Source organism: Trametes versicolor, assembly GCF_000271585.1.
Source record: "Trametes versicolor FP-101664 SS1 unplaced genomic scaffold TRAVEscaffold_4, whole genome shotgun sequence".
Lineage (NCBI taxonomy): Eukaryota > Fungi > Basidiomycota > Agaricomycetes > Polyporales > Polyporaceae > Trametes > Trametes versicolor.
In genome coordinates, this window is record NW_007360324.1 from 1,943,141 (window position 1) to 1,959,869 (window position 16,729).

A 16,729-nucleotide genomic window follows, 5' to 3' on the forward strand; every position below is an offset into this window, starting at 1 on the left:
TCCTCCAAGCCGTCTTCACGGCGGTGCCCTCCTTACGAAAGGCGCATTTTCGCCTATCAAGTGTCGTTCTCCTCGACATGCTCCTCCGCGGCTCGACAACGCTCCCCATACTGGCGAGCTACGTCGCCGACATCTTCGAGCTGTGCGACACAACCCCACCCCTACTACCCCAAGACAACGCGCCCGAACAGGACGTGGCTGGGAGGGCCTGACATAGTCGGGCGAATTCCGAATGCCTTCCGGATGGCAACCGGTGGCGCCATACATTGGCACAAGGTGTGTGCTTCCGTTCACGTCTATCATTAGACTGGCGCAGGAGCGCCGCGGACAGGACTGCGAGTGGTTGCCTTGTTGGGGCGCCGCCGGTCCCGATCACCTGTGACCTACCCCCGGAGTCTAAACCCTTGCTGACTGCATCTTTTGTTAGTTGTTGCTCTGGGTTGCGTGTGCGTGTCGAGACGCTGTCTGTGTCTGCAGCAGTGGCTCTCCTGGCCGAGGTTTCCCGCGAGCTACGCGGCTTTCCCCTCCCATCATGCGAGGTTTACGCACGCAACCTGCCGATGTGCCGCAGAGCGACTAGGACTACAGAAGATGTGAACAGCGTGTGGGTATAGGCTACGACGGGGTCAAATGTATTGCGCTCTCGGGGCTGTCTATGTTGGATTCGAGGTCTACGAGTTACGTATTATTACCTAGTTTAGGGCCGGTTTAGCGTAAAACGACGTCAATAGATCAAACCCCTTAGCTCTCTCCTGCCTCTCTGGCGGCGGAGGCGGCCTGCGCGACCGCGTACGAGTCTCCGGCCGTCGCACGCGTCCTATGCTGTTCCCTTACTTAGCTCCCGCCATCTCCCGTCCTTCCTCCTCTTCGCCTCCTCGGCCGTATGCCCGCTGCTCGCCTCCTCAGCTGTCTGCCTTGACGCAGCGCAGGTTGCATGAGACACATCTAGCTGCTATCCGAGCGCGCACACGTCCGGCCATCACCCTATAACTGCTCTCTTTGTCCGCGTCCGTGCCCCCCTCTTCGTTCTCTCCCTGGCGTCCGCATGGTGGACTGGCACGACCCCTCGGTCATCGCCTTCTGTTCCTTCCTCTATGCTCAGAATGCTGTTTTCCTCCTGGGCTTCTTCGGGTCCGTTCTCCTCGCAAGCCCCTGTCCGGAGATGCGCTGAGTCGCCGTGCTAATCTCGCAGGAACCACTTCATCACGCGCATGACGATCGAGTGGTCTCTTCTCACTCGCAAGCGCCGATTTAGTCCTGCTCTGGTATGTCTCCCATACCACTCGTACGAATGCTCGCCGATACTCCATCTCTCAGATTCCATACCTCTTTGGCCGTTATGCCATCCTCACTACACTGCTATTTTTGTGGGTAACAGCACCCGTCTATTTCCGCCATCTTACGAATCTGTGTTGTCAGCGTCATATCGAACCGTTTCAAGCATAAAATCTCGTGCGATAGTATGTTTTGTTACATTTGCCCTGCGCGTTCCGATCATGTACTGAGCCACGGCTTTGTAGTCGCGTACAAAATTCTGGCGGTAGGCGCACTCGTTGTATGCTAATTACTGTGTAGCGAGCGCTCACCCTCCCTAGGTTCTAGGAAGCGCTGCCTCTTTCTGTTCGACGCTTAACCTGGGTATACGGAGGTGTGTCGGCCAGACATACAGTCCAAGGGTCGTAATGCAAGCCTGATATCTCGCGAATTCACAGTTATGTCATTTGGCGCGACATGAACAAGATTGTCGTGTGGGTGCTGTCCGCTGCATGTGTCGGGCACGCCGTGCTTGTCGCCGTCCGTGAGTTCTCGGCCGTCTGTTCAACCACGCTGTATCACCTAAGCAAATGCCTGCGCCATGCAGAGGGCGCACAAAGTGTGACCTCCGGATGGGATCCCGTCGTGGAGTCTTGCGTTGTCGTTCGCTCCAGCAACGTCACGATGTTCATCTTTTACATGTACAGTCAGTCCGCTTTTCCCGCCCCCGGTGACCCGCAATGCTGACGTCAGGACGCAGCGATTCTAATGGACCTCGCGATCCTCGTGCTCACGATCTGTGGGCTCTGGCGCAAGGCCGCGCTGAAGAGCATGATTGGTACCACGCTCTCGGAGCAGTGCCTATGGTACTGTGCGGCAACGTTCCTCGTCAACATTCCCGCTGCGGTGTGTGTCTAGCTTTATTCATGCGTGTCCTCAAGGGTTGGCACTCATCGCAGACGCAGGTGTTTCCGATCATGAATTTGAACGGTGGGTCTGCAACAACTATGTCTATACCGAGAGCAGGCAGGAATTGACGCCGTTGGTGTGGCCGCGTAGTTATTATGAACGTCATTGCTTCCATGCCAGGTAGGATCTTCTCACCTCGAATCATGAAGAGACGTGCTTACCTCACCCTACTCGTCCGAAGCGACCACCGTTAGGTACGAGCCTATCATCATGCACGTTCTATGTTGCATTCACCTCCAATAAACGACTAGCGTAATCATGTCCTCTGCCGCAGTACTCTCTTTGGAGCCAGAAGAATACTACGCCTCCGCCCCGTACGTCTTGAGTTCCCGCCCCTTACTCTACCAGTGTCTGACCCCCACCCGTACCCGTGCTGCAGCCGGAGCGCGATGCGTGAACGCGAGCAGGGCAGCACGCTAGGCATCGCCGTGCACACCGGCACGCGCTCGCGTTCGCACCGCGTTGCGCTCACCACGAACATCGTGCTTGAGTCGTGAGTTGTCATGCCCAGTACTCGCCGCTGACCGTCGATCGCTGACCGTGTGGCGCAGACAAGGGAATTCCCTCGACACGCGCAAGAGCGCACAGACGGAGGTCGCCACAGTCGTATAGCGACATCTCGCGCAACTCGCTGCGCGTCGCGGTCATCCATCGCAGTATATAAATGGGAGTGATGCAGCGGGTCCTTCTCGAACCGCCGGGGAACCGCACCGTAGGTATTGACAACCGCTTTCGTGTAGCCTGGACACCTGCACTTCGCGCACCCATCCCGCCCATCGTATCCCTTACAGCGTTACCCTATCCCCCTCACTACTACCCCTTCACATTCCTCGGATCACACTGGTAGACTGGTGTCAATGGACTTGCTGCTGTATCTAATAGGTCATTTACTTCACATGTACATATCGCACTTCGCCTTGGTATGCACCACATCGTATTTATACGACCACTACTCACACAAAAGACGGACATCTAGCTAGACGCCTCCCTCAAATGCGCCCGTGCGACATCATCTCTCACTGCACATGACTGCGGGAAAATGAGCGGTAGCATTAATGACCACTGAATTCGACGTGCTGTGGCCTTCAAAGCGCAAGACAGCCGCGGCGGTACAACAGTACATATATAACACACCTTCAATCGTGAGCACCTCACCTCCATTCCAGAACCGATAACGCCACTAATTGCCGAGCAGATCCACAATCCACGCAAGCCATGCACCAGTCCGCGGAGATTTCTGTCATCCTCTCGACGCCGTCTGCGAAGACGCTATGCCACTGGGCCATCTACCTGCGCATCACCCACGGCCACGACGTCCAGCACATCCTCTACCAGGCCGCCGGTAACGCAGAGGAGCAGTTCGTGCTCGACGTCCGCCAGGAGGACCCGAAGGCGCTGGACACGTTCGAGCGGCAGATCGACGTCTGCATCATCGACGGCGCGGCGGACGTGACGGAGGCGAGGGAGGTGGTGGAGGGGCAGCCGATGCAGAACGGGATCTCCACCTGGAGCTGCCAGGACTGGGTCGTGGACACGCTCGAGGCGCTGCACGATGCTAGGCTAGTGGACGATTATGAGTATGGGGCTGCGATGACGACGCTTGAGGATCTGTACATCAAGTGAGGGTCTTCCGAGCTTGTACGATTTTGTCCGTTGCCTACAAAACGTGGGGCACGGATCATTTGCAATAGCGACATTCGCTGCTCACATTCGTCGGGACAGTATCGATACCGCACACCTAAACGGCCCTCCTGGCTAGCACCCGCTCTTCCAGACGCTTGTGCAACAAGTATTGCGCTCGCGCGACCTCCATCAGCACCCCCCACGCCTGGCCCTCTGCCGCCGTTCCCGGGCTGTCGAACTTCGGACTCCCGCACACGTCGCGCACGAACCCCCAGCGGTCCGTCATGCCCACCGCCGCCTCGCGCAGCACGCCCGCGCGTCGCACCCACTCCTCCCCCTCGCCAGGCTCCGGACCCGGCAGCCCGAGCATGCGGAAGCGCGAACTGTACGCGTGCAGGTCGGCGAGCCTGTAGAGCGTGTACGCGAGCATCTGCGCGAGGTTCGTCTCCGGGAATGCGTCGGGGTCCCCGAGGACGTTCGGGAACAGCCCAGATGGGAGGGCGTATGGGAGACACGCGCGGAGCGTGCGCAGGAGGATGTCGTAGACACGCTGGAGGAGCGGAACGAGCTCGTCGTCCCCTGTGGGGTTGAGACCGAGCGCGCGAAGATCGACGTGTGGCGCGTGCATAAGGGTCGTGTTATACACAAGCGTGGAGAGGACGCGGACGATCCCGCAGCAGACCCAACCGTTCCCGACGCCCCAGAACGCGACGCGTTTGAACGTGCGGGACTCGAGGTCGTGGATGTGCGACCATTCCCCCGCAGGGGACTGCAGCACGTCTGCGGCGAGAATGATCTGCTGCAGAGCCATATTGAGCAGCGCGCGGGCGGTGTCCGGTTTCGGACACTCCGCAGAGAGCGGGTGTGTGAGCGGGAGCGTGTAGAACGCGGCGGCGGAGGCGAGGAACGGGGGGAGCATGTAAACAGTGTCCGACCATATCTCAGTAGCATCGGTGCGGTGCGAGAGCAGAGAGTTGGGAGCTCGAGGGCATTTGTGCATAACGTAGTCCAGCATCTTCCCGACGCCGTCCAGGAGGCACTTGCTGGTAGCGCCGCGAGGGCTTGGGAAGAGCGTCGTGGTTTGAGCTTCGATAGAGCACAGATAGTATAGCGCTTCTCCCATACATGCGGGATCGAGTGCTCCTGCATCGGATGCGCCGTCCCCGTTCAGAAGGACCGACAGCCGTCCATCCGTAGCCTGGCGCACTAGAGAGTCATGGGCAAGCCCGTATATCCATTGCACGAAGTCGTAGGGTATGGCGAGCGCACCAGGACCCAGGTCTACACCTGCTCCGGAGAGGAAGCGGTGGCATTCCAACAGTGCCTGAGCGCAAATGCCTTGCTCCCATGACGATCGCTGTGTCGATAGGAGTGGCGGAAGGAGGAGTCGTAGTCTCTCGGCGAAGGCATGCAGTTCTGGTGCCGAAGTCTCGGACATCGCAGCACGACGATGAGGGTGGGATGGATAGGCCAGAAACGGCCATGGCCCGTTGCATCGTAAGGTTTGTGCCCATCGCCAACCGCCGACTGCGAAGTCCTTTCAGCATATGAGCAGGAGGATGACATTGCTTACTCACCTTCTACCGCTACCACCATCATAACAGCCACTCAGCTTGCGCCCGTTCGCCCGTTTGCACCACAAGTGCAACGCGAGGCAAAGAATCGCGCGTACCTGTGACTTTCTGGCGTCATTGAACCTATGCTGGTCGCGTGAACCTCCCATAGAATGCGGCTCCCTCGGAGGCTACAGCTCGTCAGTCTTCTCTCAACCGCACAGGTGCTCTTGGCCTCCACGTCCAGCTTGTCGGACGACGCGCAAACAGTCTTGACAGTCATGCCTGAGAAAGCCCATAGAGGTTGGAAGGTGTCTGTGTCTCCAGAGTGGGATGTGAGTTAACACTTGGTGGTGGTCAAGAGGAAACATACGATCTCACTCAATGCTCGATCTCGAAGGTTCTTGGCCCGTTTCCGATCCATGCTCGAGAGCAGCACTTCCTCTCGCCATGCTTTCCATTGAACCGTGAATATACCCATTCATGTACTGCATGCTTTGTGAAACATATGAATTTGTGGAACAGTTTCCCAGCCCATCGACCTCAATGCAACTTATCCTTCCGCATACGCCGACGGAGGATTTGTCGGTTGGACGAAAGCTCGCTCCCAGGATGATGGGATCCTCAAGGTATCTTTCCCAGACGTCAGGTAAGGCGGTTCTTTCTATCCCCAAGCGTAGCTGATGCGTTCTGCATAGGTGGGAGTCGCTTCGTGCGACTGAAGGCTGGGCAGCCTTGCAGCACCATAGCGTGCTCCGTTCGACCGTGACTGTATACCCGCCCAGTGAAGCAGAGGAGCTCCCGGAAGAGCCCCCTCAATTACTCGTGAACTTATTGCAAGGCTCCTTCTTTGCCGTGGTCCCTGTCGGGGAACTCCCAAATGGTCTCGTACCCGAGTGGCATGCCGGCAATATCTATGATATGGCGCGATCGCCCGTGAATGTAGTGGCTTTGCCAGTTTCCCCATCGCGCACTGCGCCAACAACTTACAGCATATTTGTCAGCGGAGACTACGAGGTGAACTCATGAAATCGTCAGCCGTTCGGTGCGGAAATGCTCACCATGTAGCGCAGATTCGACTCTTTGGAGACCCTGTCCACGCCGGAGGGAATACGCCCACAGTCTCAATCACCCTTACGGTCGGGGTCGAACAGTCCACACCTTCCGTCAGACGGGATGCCTCCCAAGATGTTTCTTGCGATCTCGTAGACGGCTGGGCTTTTGGAGATGCTTTGGGTGTTGGCCTCTATAGTGCTAATGGTTGGTGGACAGTCAAGAGCATCACCGTTCCGCAAGAATTAGCTGGAGTAAGCCCATCGTAGTGGTCACTGCCCGTTTGGCAAAAATTGACGACGGTATAGCGTATAGAGCTTGACTTGGTGCAACCGACGCGATTAGCTCCCAACCAGCACCGCGCGGTTCCAATCAAGTTGACCCAGACCCAGCCTGTCGAAGTCGAGCAATTGACATTCGCGCTGGAACTGGCATCGGACCACGCAACCTCCGTGATTGAGGTCGTGATACCAGTGCGGAACACGGCCCCTTGGACGGCAGCGCGCGACCAGTCTTTCAGCATCAAAGCCTCGTATTTCTTCGCGTCGACTACGCCGACGGCATTCCAAGTAGCGCCGCCGGATGAACCCAACATTGGGGCCCCTCGGCCTCCTGTTCTCGCTCTACGTAAGTGCACTCGCTTGCTGTCTTGGCCCATCAACTCAACCTAAGTACCATGTAGACGGGGCGGGTGTGGACATTTTCGAGCACGACTTCTGGATCCAAGCTATACCACGTGAGCAGCACAGCTGGATCATCACGCCGTCCGGTCGCACTCCATGGGTAGCTTGCAGACAATCTTTCCCGCTACCTGTAACTTACTTATGCTGTTTGACCAGGGCATGGATTGGCACGGGCCGAGCATGCATGACGCATGGGGCACGGTAGACGCGTTGTACGACATTCTTAGTCGGAGAGACGAGTGGCAGGATTGGGCTATTGCCCCGAAATCAAAGGTTCTCCTGATAGGCCACTCGAACGGCGGTCAGGGGGCCTGGCATATCGCCGCTAGATTCCCGGATAGAGTGATCGGGGGTATGTCGTATATGAGACTGCAGTGCGAGTCGAGGCTGACCTAGTTCAACGTGTAGTCGTACCAGCTGCAGGATACATCAAATCCCAATCCTACGTTCCGTGGGTCCAGTCGAGGTCGGTGATCATCCTAAAATATCTGTTCGCTCTGGGGATGCTGACGCACACCTCGCCGTAGGTCTGCTCATTACATTGATCCCGGACTGCGGGCTATCCTGGACTCGTCTTTGACACCGGATGACAACGACCTATTTTTGTCTAACCTTGTCGATACCCCAATACTTGCGATACATGGGTACGTTCGTGCTGTTACGAGTTTCTTTGGTGGTTTGTGGTTGATCTAGCCACAATAGCGGTGACGACGACAACGTTCCTGTATGGCATACACGAGAAGCTGTTTCGGTACTGAAGACATGGAACCCTGACGCCAACGTGACGTACGTGAGGTCCGTCGGGGCTCCCTATTTTGATTCTAACCCTCGTGTAGATTTCGCGAGGACCCGGGCGAGCCGCATTGGTATCCATCCATATTCTCCAGCGACCAAGCCCGGTCGTTTGTGACCAAAACGCTCGATAACACAGGCGCAGAGGGCGGCACGATTTCGTCGAGTTTCACGCTCACTGTGGCGCTCCCCAGCGACTCTGGCTCCCTGCACGGCTGGTCAATCCACAGTCTTCGTGTTCCCGGCAGGTATGGAATTGTCTGCTCTCATCCGTCACCGCTCATAACGTCGCTGTGATAGGCTCGCTAGGCTTACTGTGGACCTGAAGCAAGGGGCGATCCAGGTACGGACGAGCAACGTGAAAGCGTTCTCCGTCCGTATCGGCGCGCTCCCGGTGCAAGTACGGAACACACCCTTTGTGCTCGACGGCCAACGGCTTGAGCTAGACGAAGGGACGTGGAACTTGACTGACTTCACCTTAGCACTCTCGCGAGAAGACGGCCGCTGGACGGTAGGCATCCGTTGCCTCCATAATGATTAAGAGGCAACTGACCGCGGTTCAAACAGCCACACTCCTCGGACGAGATCAACGTACCGTCTCCATGCGGGCGGATGGCCAGTATACTCAGCTCTCCGGGACTGCTCACCATCGTGATACCGGCGAAGCAGCAGGGCGCGGAGCTATCAGCAGCATTACGTCTGGCTCATAACCTCAACGTCTACCATAGACTGGACGCGGAGATTATCGATGTCAAAGAGGCCTCGCGGAGGCTGGACGGCTCGTCCCTGAGTCCTGGCAATGTTGTGGTCCTAGAGCAGGGCTCATTGAGCTCGTTCGCGAAGTCGATATTGGGGAAAGCGGAGACTCCGTTTCAAATGCGGGGCGGCACACTCGAACTGCAGGGACGTCTCCTGAACGAGCCGAACACGGCGACGCTCTTCCTACACCCACACCCCACGCGCGCGGACGCCTCCGTGCTGTTTGTGTACGGCGGTGGGCCCGCGGGACTAGAGCGCGGCCTACGTCTCTTCCCCATCCGCACCGGGATTAACGTTCCAGACTGGATTGTCGTTGGAGCTCACGCTGACGAACGAGGTGCAGGAGGAGTGGAGGGTGCCGGGTAAGCATCATCCGAACAACAAGGCATTTCGTATTGACACGGGCTTGCGTACACAGGGTCTGGGGTAACGACTGGAGCTGGAACGAGGGCATGTCCGCATTCTAAGATTACGACAAGAGGTATGTATGGGTGATACATCACTACGGAATATACATGACACATTTAGAGTAGGTCGTGGAGGAGCGTGGTGGATTCGTCAGGCCGACCGTAAGCAAAGTTCAAGCCGTCACGTATGCCTTTTGTAACAGTGCGAGAGGGGAGAAATCTTGTTACAATACAGTGCAATGGAAACACAGCCCAAAATGGAGAAAGGGAGGACGAGCGGGATATATATCACAGATAGCGACAGCGACAGCAAGATGTGGGACCGGTGTCTCGGCGGATGGTCGTTACGGAGGGGGTGCTCTACGAGGTGAAGATAGACCGAGCGACCTGCGTATCACATGAATGTTTAGTTGCTGTATACGAGGCATATAAGAGCACACATACGTTCTCGAGGAGAAGGGTAACCTCGGGCGCGACGTTGACGAAGTCCTGCTGCCTGAACTGGTACTTCGGGTTCCGCAGGAGCTCGATGAACGTCACCAGGGCTCCCCAAGGGTGAGGGCGATGAACGAGGAACCGCTCGAGCAGGACTCTGGTCATAACCTCCCTGAAGCTGTCGGCCTCGATCTCGTGGAACAGGTGGAGCATAAGCAACGTGAACCAGTGGGTGTGCGCGTTCGGGTAGCGCAGGTGGAGGACCATCGCGTTGAGCAAGTGGTACTGGCCTATCAATGCAGTGGTTAAGTACGTGCCCAAACATATTTCGCTGACCAAGCATACCTTCCACGTCCAGGTTGGTCGCCAAGTAGTGCAGAGCCATAGCGCCGGGGTCCGTAGGGACAAACAGCGGGCCTGCACTGCGCGCTCTAGCCTGAGCCACCGAGGACACTCCGATGTACATGACCAGGGAGTTGATGAGAGACAGGTTGTAAGGCTCAGCTCCGGCCTCCTGAGGTGGGGCAAGGAGACGATCCTTGAGTGAGGACAGGAACGTGGGCTGAGAGTTCCTGTTCAACAGGAACTGGTCGAGGTACAGCCTGAGATCACCGGCACGGAGGCCCGCTGCGAAGTCGGAGAGGATGGGTGGGATAGGGCCCATTTCGGGGATCGACTCGAAGTCGATGTCGGGGAGATGAGGGTCGGGTAGGATGATGTTAGGAGGGTAGGCGCTGAGGATGATGTTGCGGAGCTGAATGCAACGCGGGGGGATGACGTCGCAAAGTGAGAAGTAGTACTCGGCAAGGAACTCGGGGAAGTCGTGAAGGAGGACAAGGAGAAGGCGGAGTGTGCCCCTGTACAGGTCCCTCCCAGCCGCCTGGAGATCAGCCGACTTGAGGAAGGGCCCCAGGAACTTGAACAAGGAGAGTAGAAGCTTATAGAAAGCAGACCAACCCTCCCTGCCGTCGGACAGGAGCAGTTTTGGCATGAAGAGGCGGTGAGAGATCAAGCTCATCCACGAGAAGGCGAAGCCCGGGAAGTACGTCGGCTGCAACGAGCTGAATGTATCCCTATATTCCGATGTCAGAAAGTAGCTTCGTATGATTGTGGACATGCGAACACATACCCGATGGCCAACAAGAGCTGGAAGTACGCGGTGCCGAGGCTGCTCTCGATAGAGTGGAGATCGTTCAACAGGCTGGAGAAGAACCGGAAGAACGGCTTCTGCTGGAAGGCGGGACCCTGCTCCTCGTGCATGTTCGCAAGGACGAGCACGAAGATGGACAGGATCTTCGTCAGGTAGTGGACCTTCGCCTGGTCGTTGTTGACCCCAGACGCGTCGCCGTGGTACTTGATGATGTACACGATCAAGCGCGACATGGCGTCGAGGGCCTGGAAGGCGAAGCCAAACTCCCCTGCGTTGACGTGCTTGATGTAGCTGTTGACGCTCGACTCTGCACAGACACGGAAGAAGAACGAAGACGTGTCCTCGGCCTTCAGGATGCCTTGACGAGTAAGTTGCGTGATGTACGGCACGAACGACTTCTCTGGCGAGTGCGACCGCTGGTAGATGCTGACCCATTGCTGGAACCAAATGAACAGCTTCTCCCGCAAACTCTCCGTCTCTGGCTTGACGGAAGGCTGCCGAATTGGCTGAGCCTCCACAGCTGCTTGAGCTGGCCGGCGAACGCCGCGCAGCTCGTCGAGGAGCCGGAGGACTCTGCAGTACAGGTCAGCAACCGGGTAACGTGCAATCTGACAATTTACTTACTCATCGTTCGCCTTGTTCGACTGTGCAAGCTGAGTGAGGATCTCCATCGAGTAGGAGAACTGTCCTTGGGTCGACAACGGCGGATCGGCGGCGAGGTACTCCCGGATAAGGCCAGCAGCGAAGGTCTGCAAGCTAGGCCTCGGGTCGGTATAGAGCTGCTTCGCCAGCTGTTGATCTTCCTGGACGATGGTGACGAGACCGCTCCGGAGGAGAGTGACAGTGACGGGCACATTGAACTTGCGCTAATCGGAGAATTAGAAGGACATAGGCACGATCATGAGCATTGACTAACCTCGTCCTCGGCGTAAACCAGCCAAGTGATTGCCTCCTTGGCGACATCCTCGAACGAATGGCAGAGCTGATCGAGGAGAGCGACGTAGATCTCGCGGCCAAGCTGCGACGGCGTCTTGTAGAGGAGCTGCACAATCTTCTGGGACATGAGGAGAGGGGTGCGCGTCCGGTCGAGGGAGTCGACGGCGAGGAAGAGGATTTGGCGGACAAGGTGGCGAACCTCATGATTGGGAGGGAGAGCGGCGAGCGAGGTGATGGGGAGCTGAAGAAGGACGGCCTCGAGGTCCCTGACAAGGGCCTACAGAAAGAGTTTAAAGGCATATATCGAAGCAACGTGCAAAGAACCTACGTTGAAGCGTTCCATAGCCTCCTGGGGTCGCAGGAGGTTCTGAGATGGCTGCTCAGGCATGGGCGACGGGCTGTACAGCGAGGCGATCTGATCATTGCGCGTATACGAGGCGGTCGAGTTGGGACGGCTGGTGAAGCCGCGCTTGGGTTCGGCTAACGGGACACGGTGAGCGGATAATCATCTAGCAAGTGGACGAGACTCACTGTAATCCTTGAACTCCTCGTAAACCCGCATTTGGCTGGGCTGAACACCAGACGCCTTAATGCGCAGCGGGTCGGGCAAAGAGGTGACGATGGGGGACTGCAGAGAAGCATTGTCCCAGAAGGCCTGGCCGGGACGTTGCTTTAAAAATAATCAGTCGGGCGAACGACCCAGACCACCGATGCTTCACATACCTCTCTGTGACGCCTACGCAGCTCGTAAGCAGCGGCGAAGCCCTCGTCCACATCGATGACCGCTCTGTCCATTGCCGCCTTCTCGATCGCGCTACACGCAAGCTCGATGTTGTCCTGGACCAAAAGGAAGATAACTTGGTCTGGGACCATTTGCTATCGGCACGTTAGCTCACATGCGTCTCGCGTACTTGGCATTTATCTTACCTCCGTGAAGCCAAACTCGGTAAGGAAGTGCCGCATATGGCTGCCGAGGTTGCCCTTCAGCGGCTCCTTGCAGGTAACGAGAGCAAGGCTGCCAGCCAGTTTCTGCGCCATGAGGTGTCCAGCCCTGCGCATCTTATCTTCGCTCGACTCGGTGACAAAGTCCTTGGCGACGAGCTCGCGCGTCGAGATACCAGCGATAGTGACGGAACGTTCGACGACCGGGAGAATGATCTAAATGGGGAGGTCAACTACTAAAACCCGATACATAACAAAGTGAACACGTACCTCGCGGACGGCGCGGTCGATAGCCATATGCACTGCGCGCTTGAAAGACGGGTTCGTGTTCAGGGGGGCCAACTGCGGACTGAACGTAACCTGGGGGAGGACGCTGGACAGGATGTTTTCGATGTGGGCACCAAGAACACGCTGCGTCTCCGAGGGGCTGGACGGGCCTAGAGGTAACACCTGAGCATCTCCTGGAGTCTGCGCGGTAGGGTCGTACCCACCCATAGGCAGGGAGTCTATGTCGCCGACGTAGTCTGGGAGGGGAGGGCCGGAGAGGGAGTCGGTGAGAGGGCGGTTGCGGAGGATGGTGGTAGCCTGCATGATGTCCAGGTCGACATCGAGCGCCTTGCAGAGCATCTCGATCTCAAACTTCAAGTTCAGCTTCAGCTCGGCGAAGTGGTATAGTTCGGTGAGGAGGCTGACGACGGCCATCAGCCAAGGGTTGGGTGGCCTGAAGACCTTTGACCTCGCGGCGGGCTCCAGGGTCTTGCAGACGAAGGGAATCGCGACGATGAGCCTTCCGTTATCATATCCCTCGATGAGGAGGTCCTTGAACGACAGCTGCTTGTGCTTGATCGGCCTGTCCCGTGCCAGTGTGATGCTTCCTAGCCATGAAGCTACGTTCTTAAGGATCGCCCGCTCCGAACCAAGTTGCATCGTCTTCTCCGAGTTGAGAAGGATAGCCGACTTCACGAGCGTCTCGTGCAAGATGAAGTGGGAGAGCGGTTGTAAGTTCAACGCCTCCAGGAACCGAAGGTAGAGCTGGTGGTTGTTGGGCTCGGTGCTAACACGCTGGTCCACAAGGTAGTTGGCGAACCACCGGCAGTACTGCTCCTGGAACTGTCCCTTCATCTCCAACAGCTTCGCATCGAAGTTTGACGGCGCAAGGTTGTTCACGATGAACAGGATCTTGTCCGAAACCTCCTCGGGCGGCGCCTCAGGCTCTCCGTCAAGCCTGTCCAGCTGGATTGCGGTGAAGACCGGAGGCGTCTCGGGCATCGACGCGGACTGCAGGGTGCGGAGGTCAGCCGAGCTGCTACTGCTATCACCATTTACCAAGGCGCGCTGGATGATGACCGCTAGCTCGGGGCGAGCCTCAAGAAGGTGGGGGATCTTGAGGAGTGCCTGGCAGAGGGGCTGCCATTCAGCTAGCCGGGACTCGAAGCGCGACAGAGCCTGCAGACCAAACTTGAATAGGTTCGTCTCGGGTGGGCAGCCAAGCGCGTCTAGGACATAACGGATGGCAATGCCGAGGGGGATGAAGTCGACCAGCTGGAACTGGATCAACGAGCCGAAGAGGTAACCGGTCATCGCAAGCTCGCGAGGTGGGTAGCAGTGCTGGAAGAACTTGTACTCGTCGAAGAGGAAGTGGAGCATGCAGGAGAAGATCTCATGGTCGCGAGGGCTGCTGGACGTCTTGTTGCGCTGCAGCAACTTGATCACGTCGTCGATCGTGATTTGCTCGTCGTACATCTGCTTGTAGATGCCGTCGACCTCTGTCTCGATTTCCGCGGAGTAGCTGACAACCGCAAATCCAGGCTCCGTATCCGAACCGGGGATGAGGTTCATCAAACGAGGGTGAATTTGGAGGCACGCGTTCCGGACTTCGAGGCAGTAGTCGATATCACTCTCGTGCATGATAGCAGAGCTGTGCAACGTGCCGTTCAACGTATGTTCAATGTACCGAGTGATAATGACGTACCTGTTGCGCAGGACTCGCAAGAAGATGGTGATCGTCTGCGGGGAAAGCTGCATGGTGCGAGGGTCGACCGGGGGATCAGAAACCCGCTGCGCTTTCTCACTCTCCATCTTGAGGTCCAGGAAGGCTATCACGGCGTGCAAGAAGTCCGCTCCATGCGCCGACACGTTGTCTGCCAGCCACTTGTCGAGATTGAGATATTCGCGACGAGACGCAAGAGCAGCCACATCCAGTGCAAACGTGAACGGCCGGACTTCCAGTAAGGAGTCAAGGATCTGTGAGTGGGTGTTAATCAGACGTGAGCAGGTCAACCACGATATACTTGCCTTCAGGTCTTGAGCAACGTCCAGTATCCTCGTAATGTTCAACGGGCTCTCCTCATAGAAATCGCGGAAAGCGTTGGTGAGATACACCGGTTCGATCTGCCAGATCCTCATGAACACTAGCTGGTGGTTGGGGTGCCCGGCTAGGAACATAGCCAGAAGCCGCTGGGTGTAGTCCAAACGGATATCGTTCCAGGGTGATTGCTAGGTAGGCGGAGGTCAGTACATTTGCATCAAAAGGGGATACGAGAGACGCACAGGCACTTGTAGCAGCCCCATGTGAACGAGTTCGGCACTGATCTTGACCGCCTTGTCAAGCATCTCACGGACCGTATTCTCCACATCTGGGTTGTTCAAGTCCGCTGCTTGAACGAGCACCTCGAACAAATCCAATGAGTTCCAAGTGTGCCCTTGCACGTTGGCTGCGAGCGACTTGATGGTGGGACTTGCGCCAGCGACATCATCCACTGTGACTATCTTCCGCCCAGGCAAGTTTACGAAGTTGAACGTATCTGCGGGAAGGGAGAGGAGTGCATCAAGGAGGCGGAGCTGATAGAGCGTGTTTGACCACAACTGCCAGAACCCCGTGACCGCGTGCTGGTTGTCGTCGCGTGGTGCATTCATGAGGATGGCAATCAGGAGCTTCAACGTCGCCGTGTCCACGCCTTGGCGGTCAGGCATGTCGAAGGCCTTGATAGCTGCGGCCCAGTTGAGTTCGCCATTCTAATGGAACGTGACATATCAGTAATCAGTCGGCAGCATTGCGCGTAAGACGTACCAAGCTGTTCAACGCTCGAACAACAGACCCAACATCCGGCAGATGTGTTCCCTCAGACGCTAACCTTGCTAGGGAAGTGATAACCTCAACCAATTGAGCGTCCGTGGGCGGATTGTTCTCTGTCAGACCGAATCGCACGAAAAGTGCACGAACGACGTCAGGGTCTGCGGTGGCCTCAGGACCTAGCTGCACCAGTGCCTGCACAAGTGAAGTCCCATTAGGCAGGCTGCCGGGCCCAAGTCAGTATTGGTGAAGTCAAAAGCGTGTCTTGATCACACAATGCGGACGTACCTCAAATTGGGCAGGATGCGTTGCAATATGGGGGATACGATCTCTGAGCCGTATTTGGCTTGCGCAGCCAGAATCAGAGCCTGCCTCTGTGTCGCATCCAAAACCGGCGCGTCCTGAGGTGGTTCCGCCAGCAAGTTGGACAAGAGTTTGGCAACCTGGTTCGGGCTCAGATCGGCATGGTCAAAGGAGGGATGCTGGCACAAGGCTAAGACTGCATTCTCGAAGTCCACCCGGATGACTGTCGCCGCCTGCGCCGCGAGTTCTTTGCGCGTGGGAGCCGCGAGAATGGACGACGCCAAGATGAGCCTTTCCAGCGGCCTGAGCCCAATGCGATCGGCAAACTTGATGAAGTCGAAGTTGCGGAAGACATCCCCTTCTCCACGATCGATACCATCTCGAAACCTGTCGGCAAGGAAGGGGTCGCGTGCAAGACGTTGAGTTTCTTGCACCAGCAAGCGAAAAGTGAGGGCAGCAGATTGATCAAACGCGGCGGGAGAGGCGGTAGAGGTGAGTCTGCTGTGGGAGTGAACGATGAGGCGGCGGATGAAGTGGAGGTACGTGTCAATGCCATGTTGCTCCGACAACTGCATACGCGCAAATCAAACACAAGAATGTGAGCGAACCACGCCAAGGGGTACAGAACGCGCATACACGCACCGAACGGATTTCCACCTGGTTCCTTTCAAAGTTGTCCTCCGTAAGCGTTGAGAGAAGAAAGACGATCTGGGCTTTGACGATGGTATGTATGTTAGGACTGGCGGTGCCGTCCATGGCTGGCGTGCGCGCCCTGGCTGAGGCCTCCGTCATCCGTC

At 57.1% G+C, this 16,729-nt stretch overlaps 5 protein-coding genes across 5 annotated transcripts; 3 read left to right on the forward strand and 2 right to left on the reverse strand.

Annotated features, from left to right (window-relative positions):
- Positions 1-1,045: 1,045 nt before the first annotated feature.
- On the forward strand, positions 1,046-3,171 carry TRAVEDRAFT_70978 (uncharacterized protein; the record flags this gene model as incomplete). The annotated part of the gene is made up of 15 exons (XM_008038703.1): positions 1,046-1,131; positions 1,193-1,265; positions 1,318-1,367; positions 1,420-1,460; positions 1,521-1,540; positions 1,596-1,648; positions 1,713-1,798; positions 1,862-1,960; positions 2,015-2,160; positions 2,220-2,244; positions 2,314-2,343; positions 2,405-2,417; positions 2,475-2,537; positions 2,603-2,716; positions 2,775-3,171. 15 exons carry the CDS (start codon positions 1,046-1,048, stop codon positions 2,833-2,835), a joined length of 960 nt encoding a protein of 319 aa, XP_008036894.1. The 3' UTR covers positions 2,836-3,171.
- A 267-nt stretch (positions 3,172-3,438) lies between these two features.
- On the forward strand, positions 3,439-3,968 carry TRAVEDRAFT_165619 (uncharacterized protein; the record flags this gene model as incomplete). The annotated part of the gene is made up of 1 exon (XM_008038704.1): positions 3,439-3,968. One exon carries the CDS (start codon positions 3,439-3,441, stop codon positions 3,844-3,846), a length of 408 nt encoding a protein of 135 aa, XP_008036895.1. The 3' UTR covers positions 3,847-3,968.
- On the reverse strand, positions 3,962-5,284 carry TRAVEDRAFT_120374 (uncharacterized protein; the record flags this gene model as incomplete). Its single annotated transcript, XM_008038705.1, has 1 exon — positions 3,962-5,284. One exon carries the CDS (start codon positions 5,282-5,284, stop codon positions 3,962-3,964), a length of 1,323 nt encoding a protein of 440 aa, XP_008036896.1.
- A 396-nt stretch (positions 5,285-5,680) lies between these two features.
- TRAVEDRAFT_36295 (uncharacterized protein) lies at positions 5,681-9,153 on the forward strand (the record flags this gene model as incomplete). The annotated part of the gene is made up of 15 exons (XM_008038017.1): positions 5,681-5,734; positions 5,800-5,866; positions 5,925-6,048; positions 6,098-6,416; positions 6,473-6,685; positions 6,761-7,079; positions 7,135-7,235; positions 7,292-7,487; positions 7,544-7,601; positions 7,663-7,779; positions 7,838-7,930; positions 7,972-8,175; positions 8,228-8,438; positions 8,495-9,048; positions 9,105-9,153. The coding sequence occupies 15 exons, from the start codon at positions 5,681-5,683 to the stop codon at positions 9,151-9,153; spliced, it is 2,679 nt and encodes an 892-aa protein (XP_008036208.1).
- A 300-nt stretch (positions 9,154-9,453) lies between these two features.
- TRAVEDRAFT_45904 (Not1-domain-containing protein) lies at positions 9,454-16,688 on the reverse strand (the record flags this gene model as incomplete). Its single annotated transcript, XM_008038134.1, has 17 exons — positions 9,454-9,480; positions 9,538-9,818; positions 9,874-10,601; positions 10,658-11,251; positions 11,303-11,544; positions 11,595-11,891; positions 11,943-12,094; positions 12,146-12,284; positions 12,338-12,490; positions 12,542-12,772; positions 12,827-14,474; positions 14,529-14,800; positions 14,870-15,052; positions 15,107-15,571; positions 15,627-15,852; positions 15,918-16,501; positions 16,575-16,688. 17 exons carry the CDS (start codon positions 16,686-16,688, stop codon positions 9,454-9,456), a joined length of 6,336 nt encoding a protein of 2,111 aa, XP_008036325.1.
- Positions 16,689-16,729: the final 41 nt, after the last annotated feature.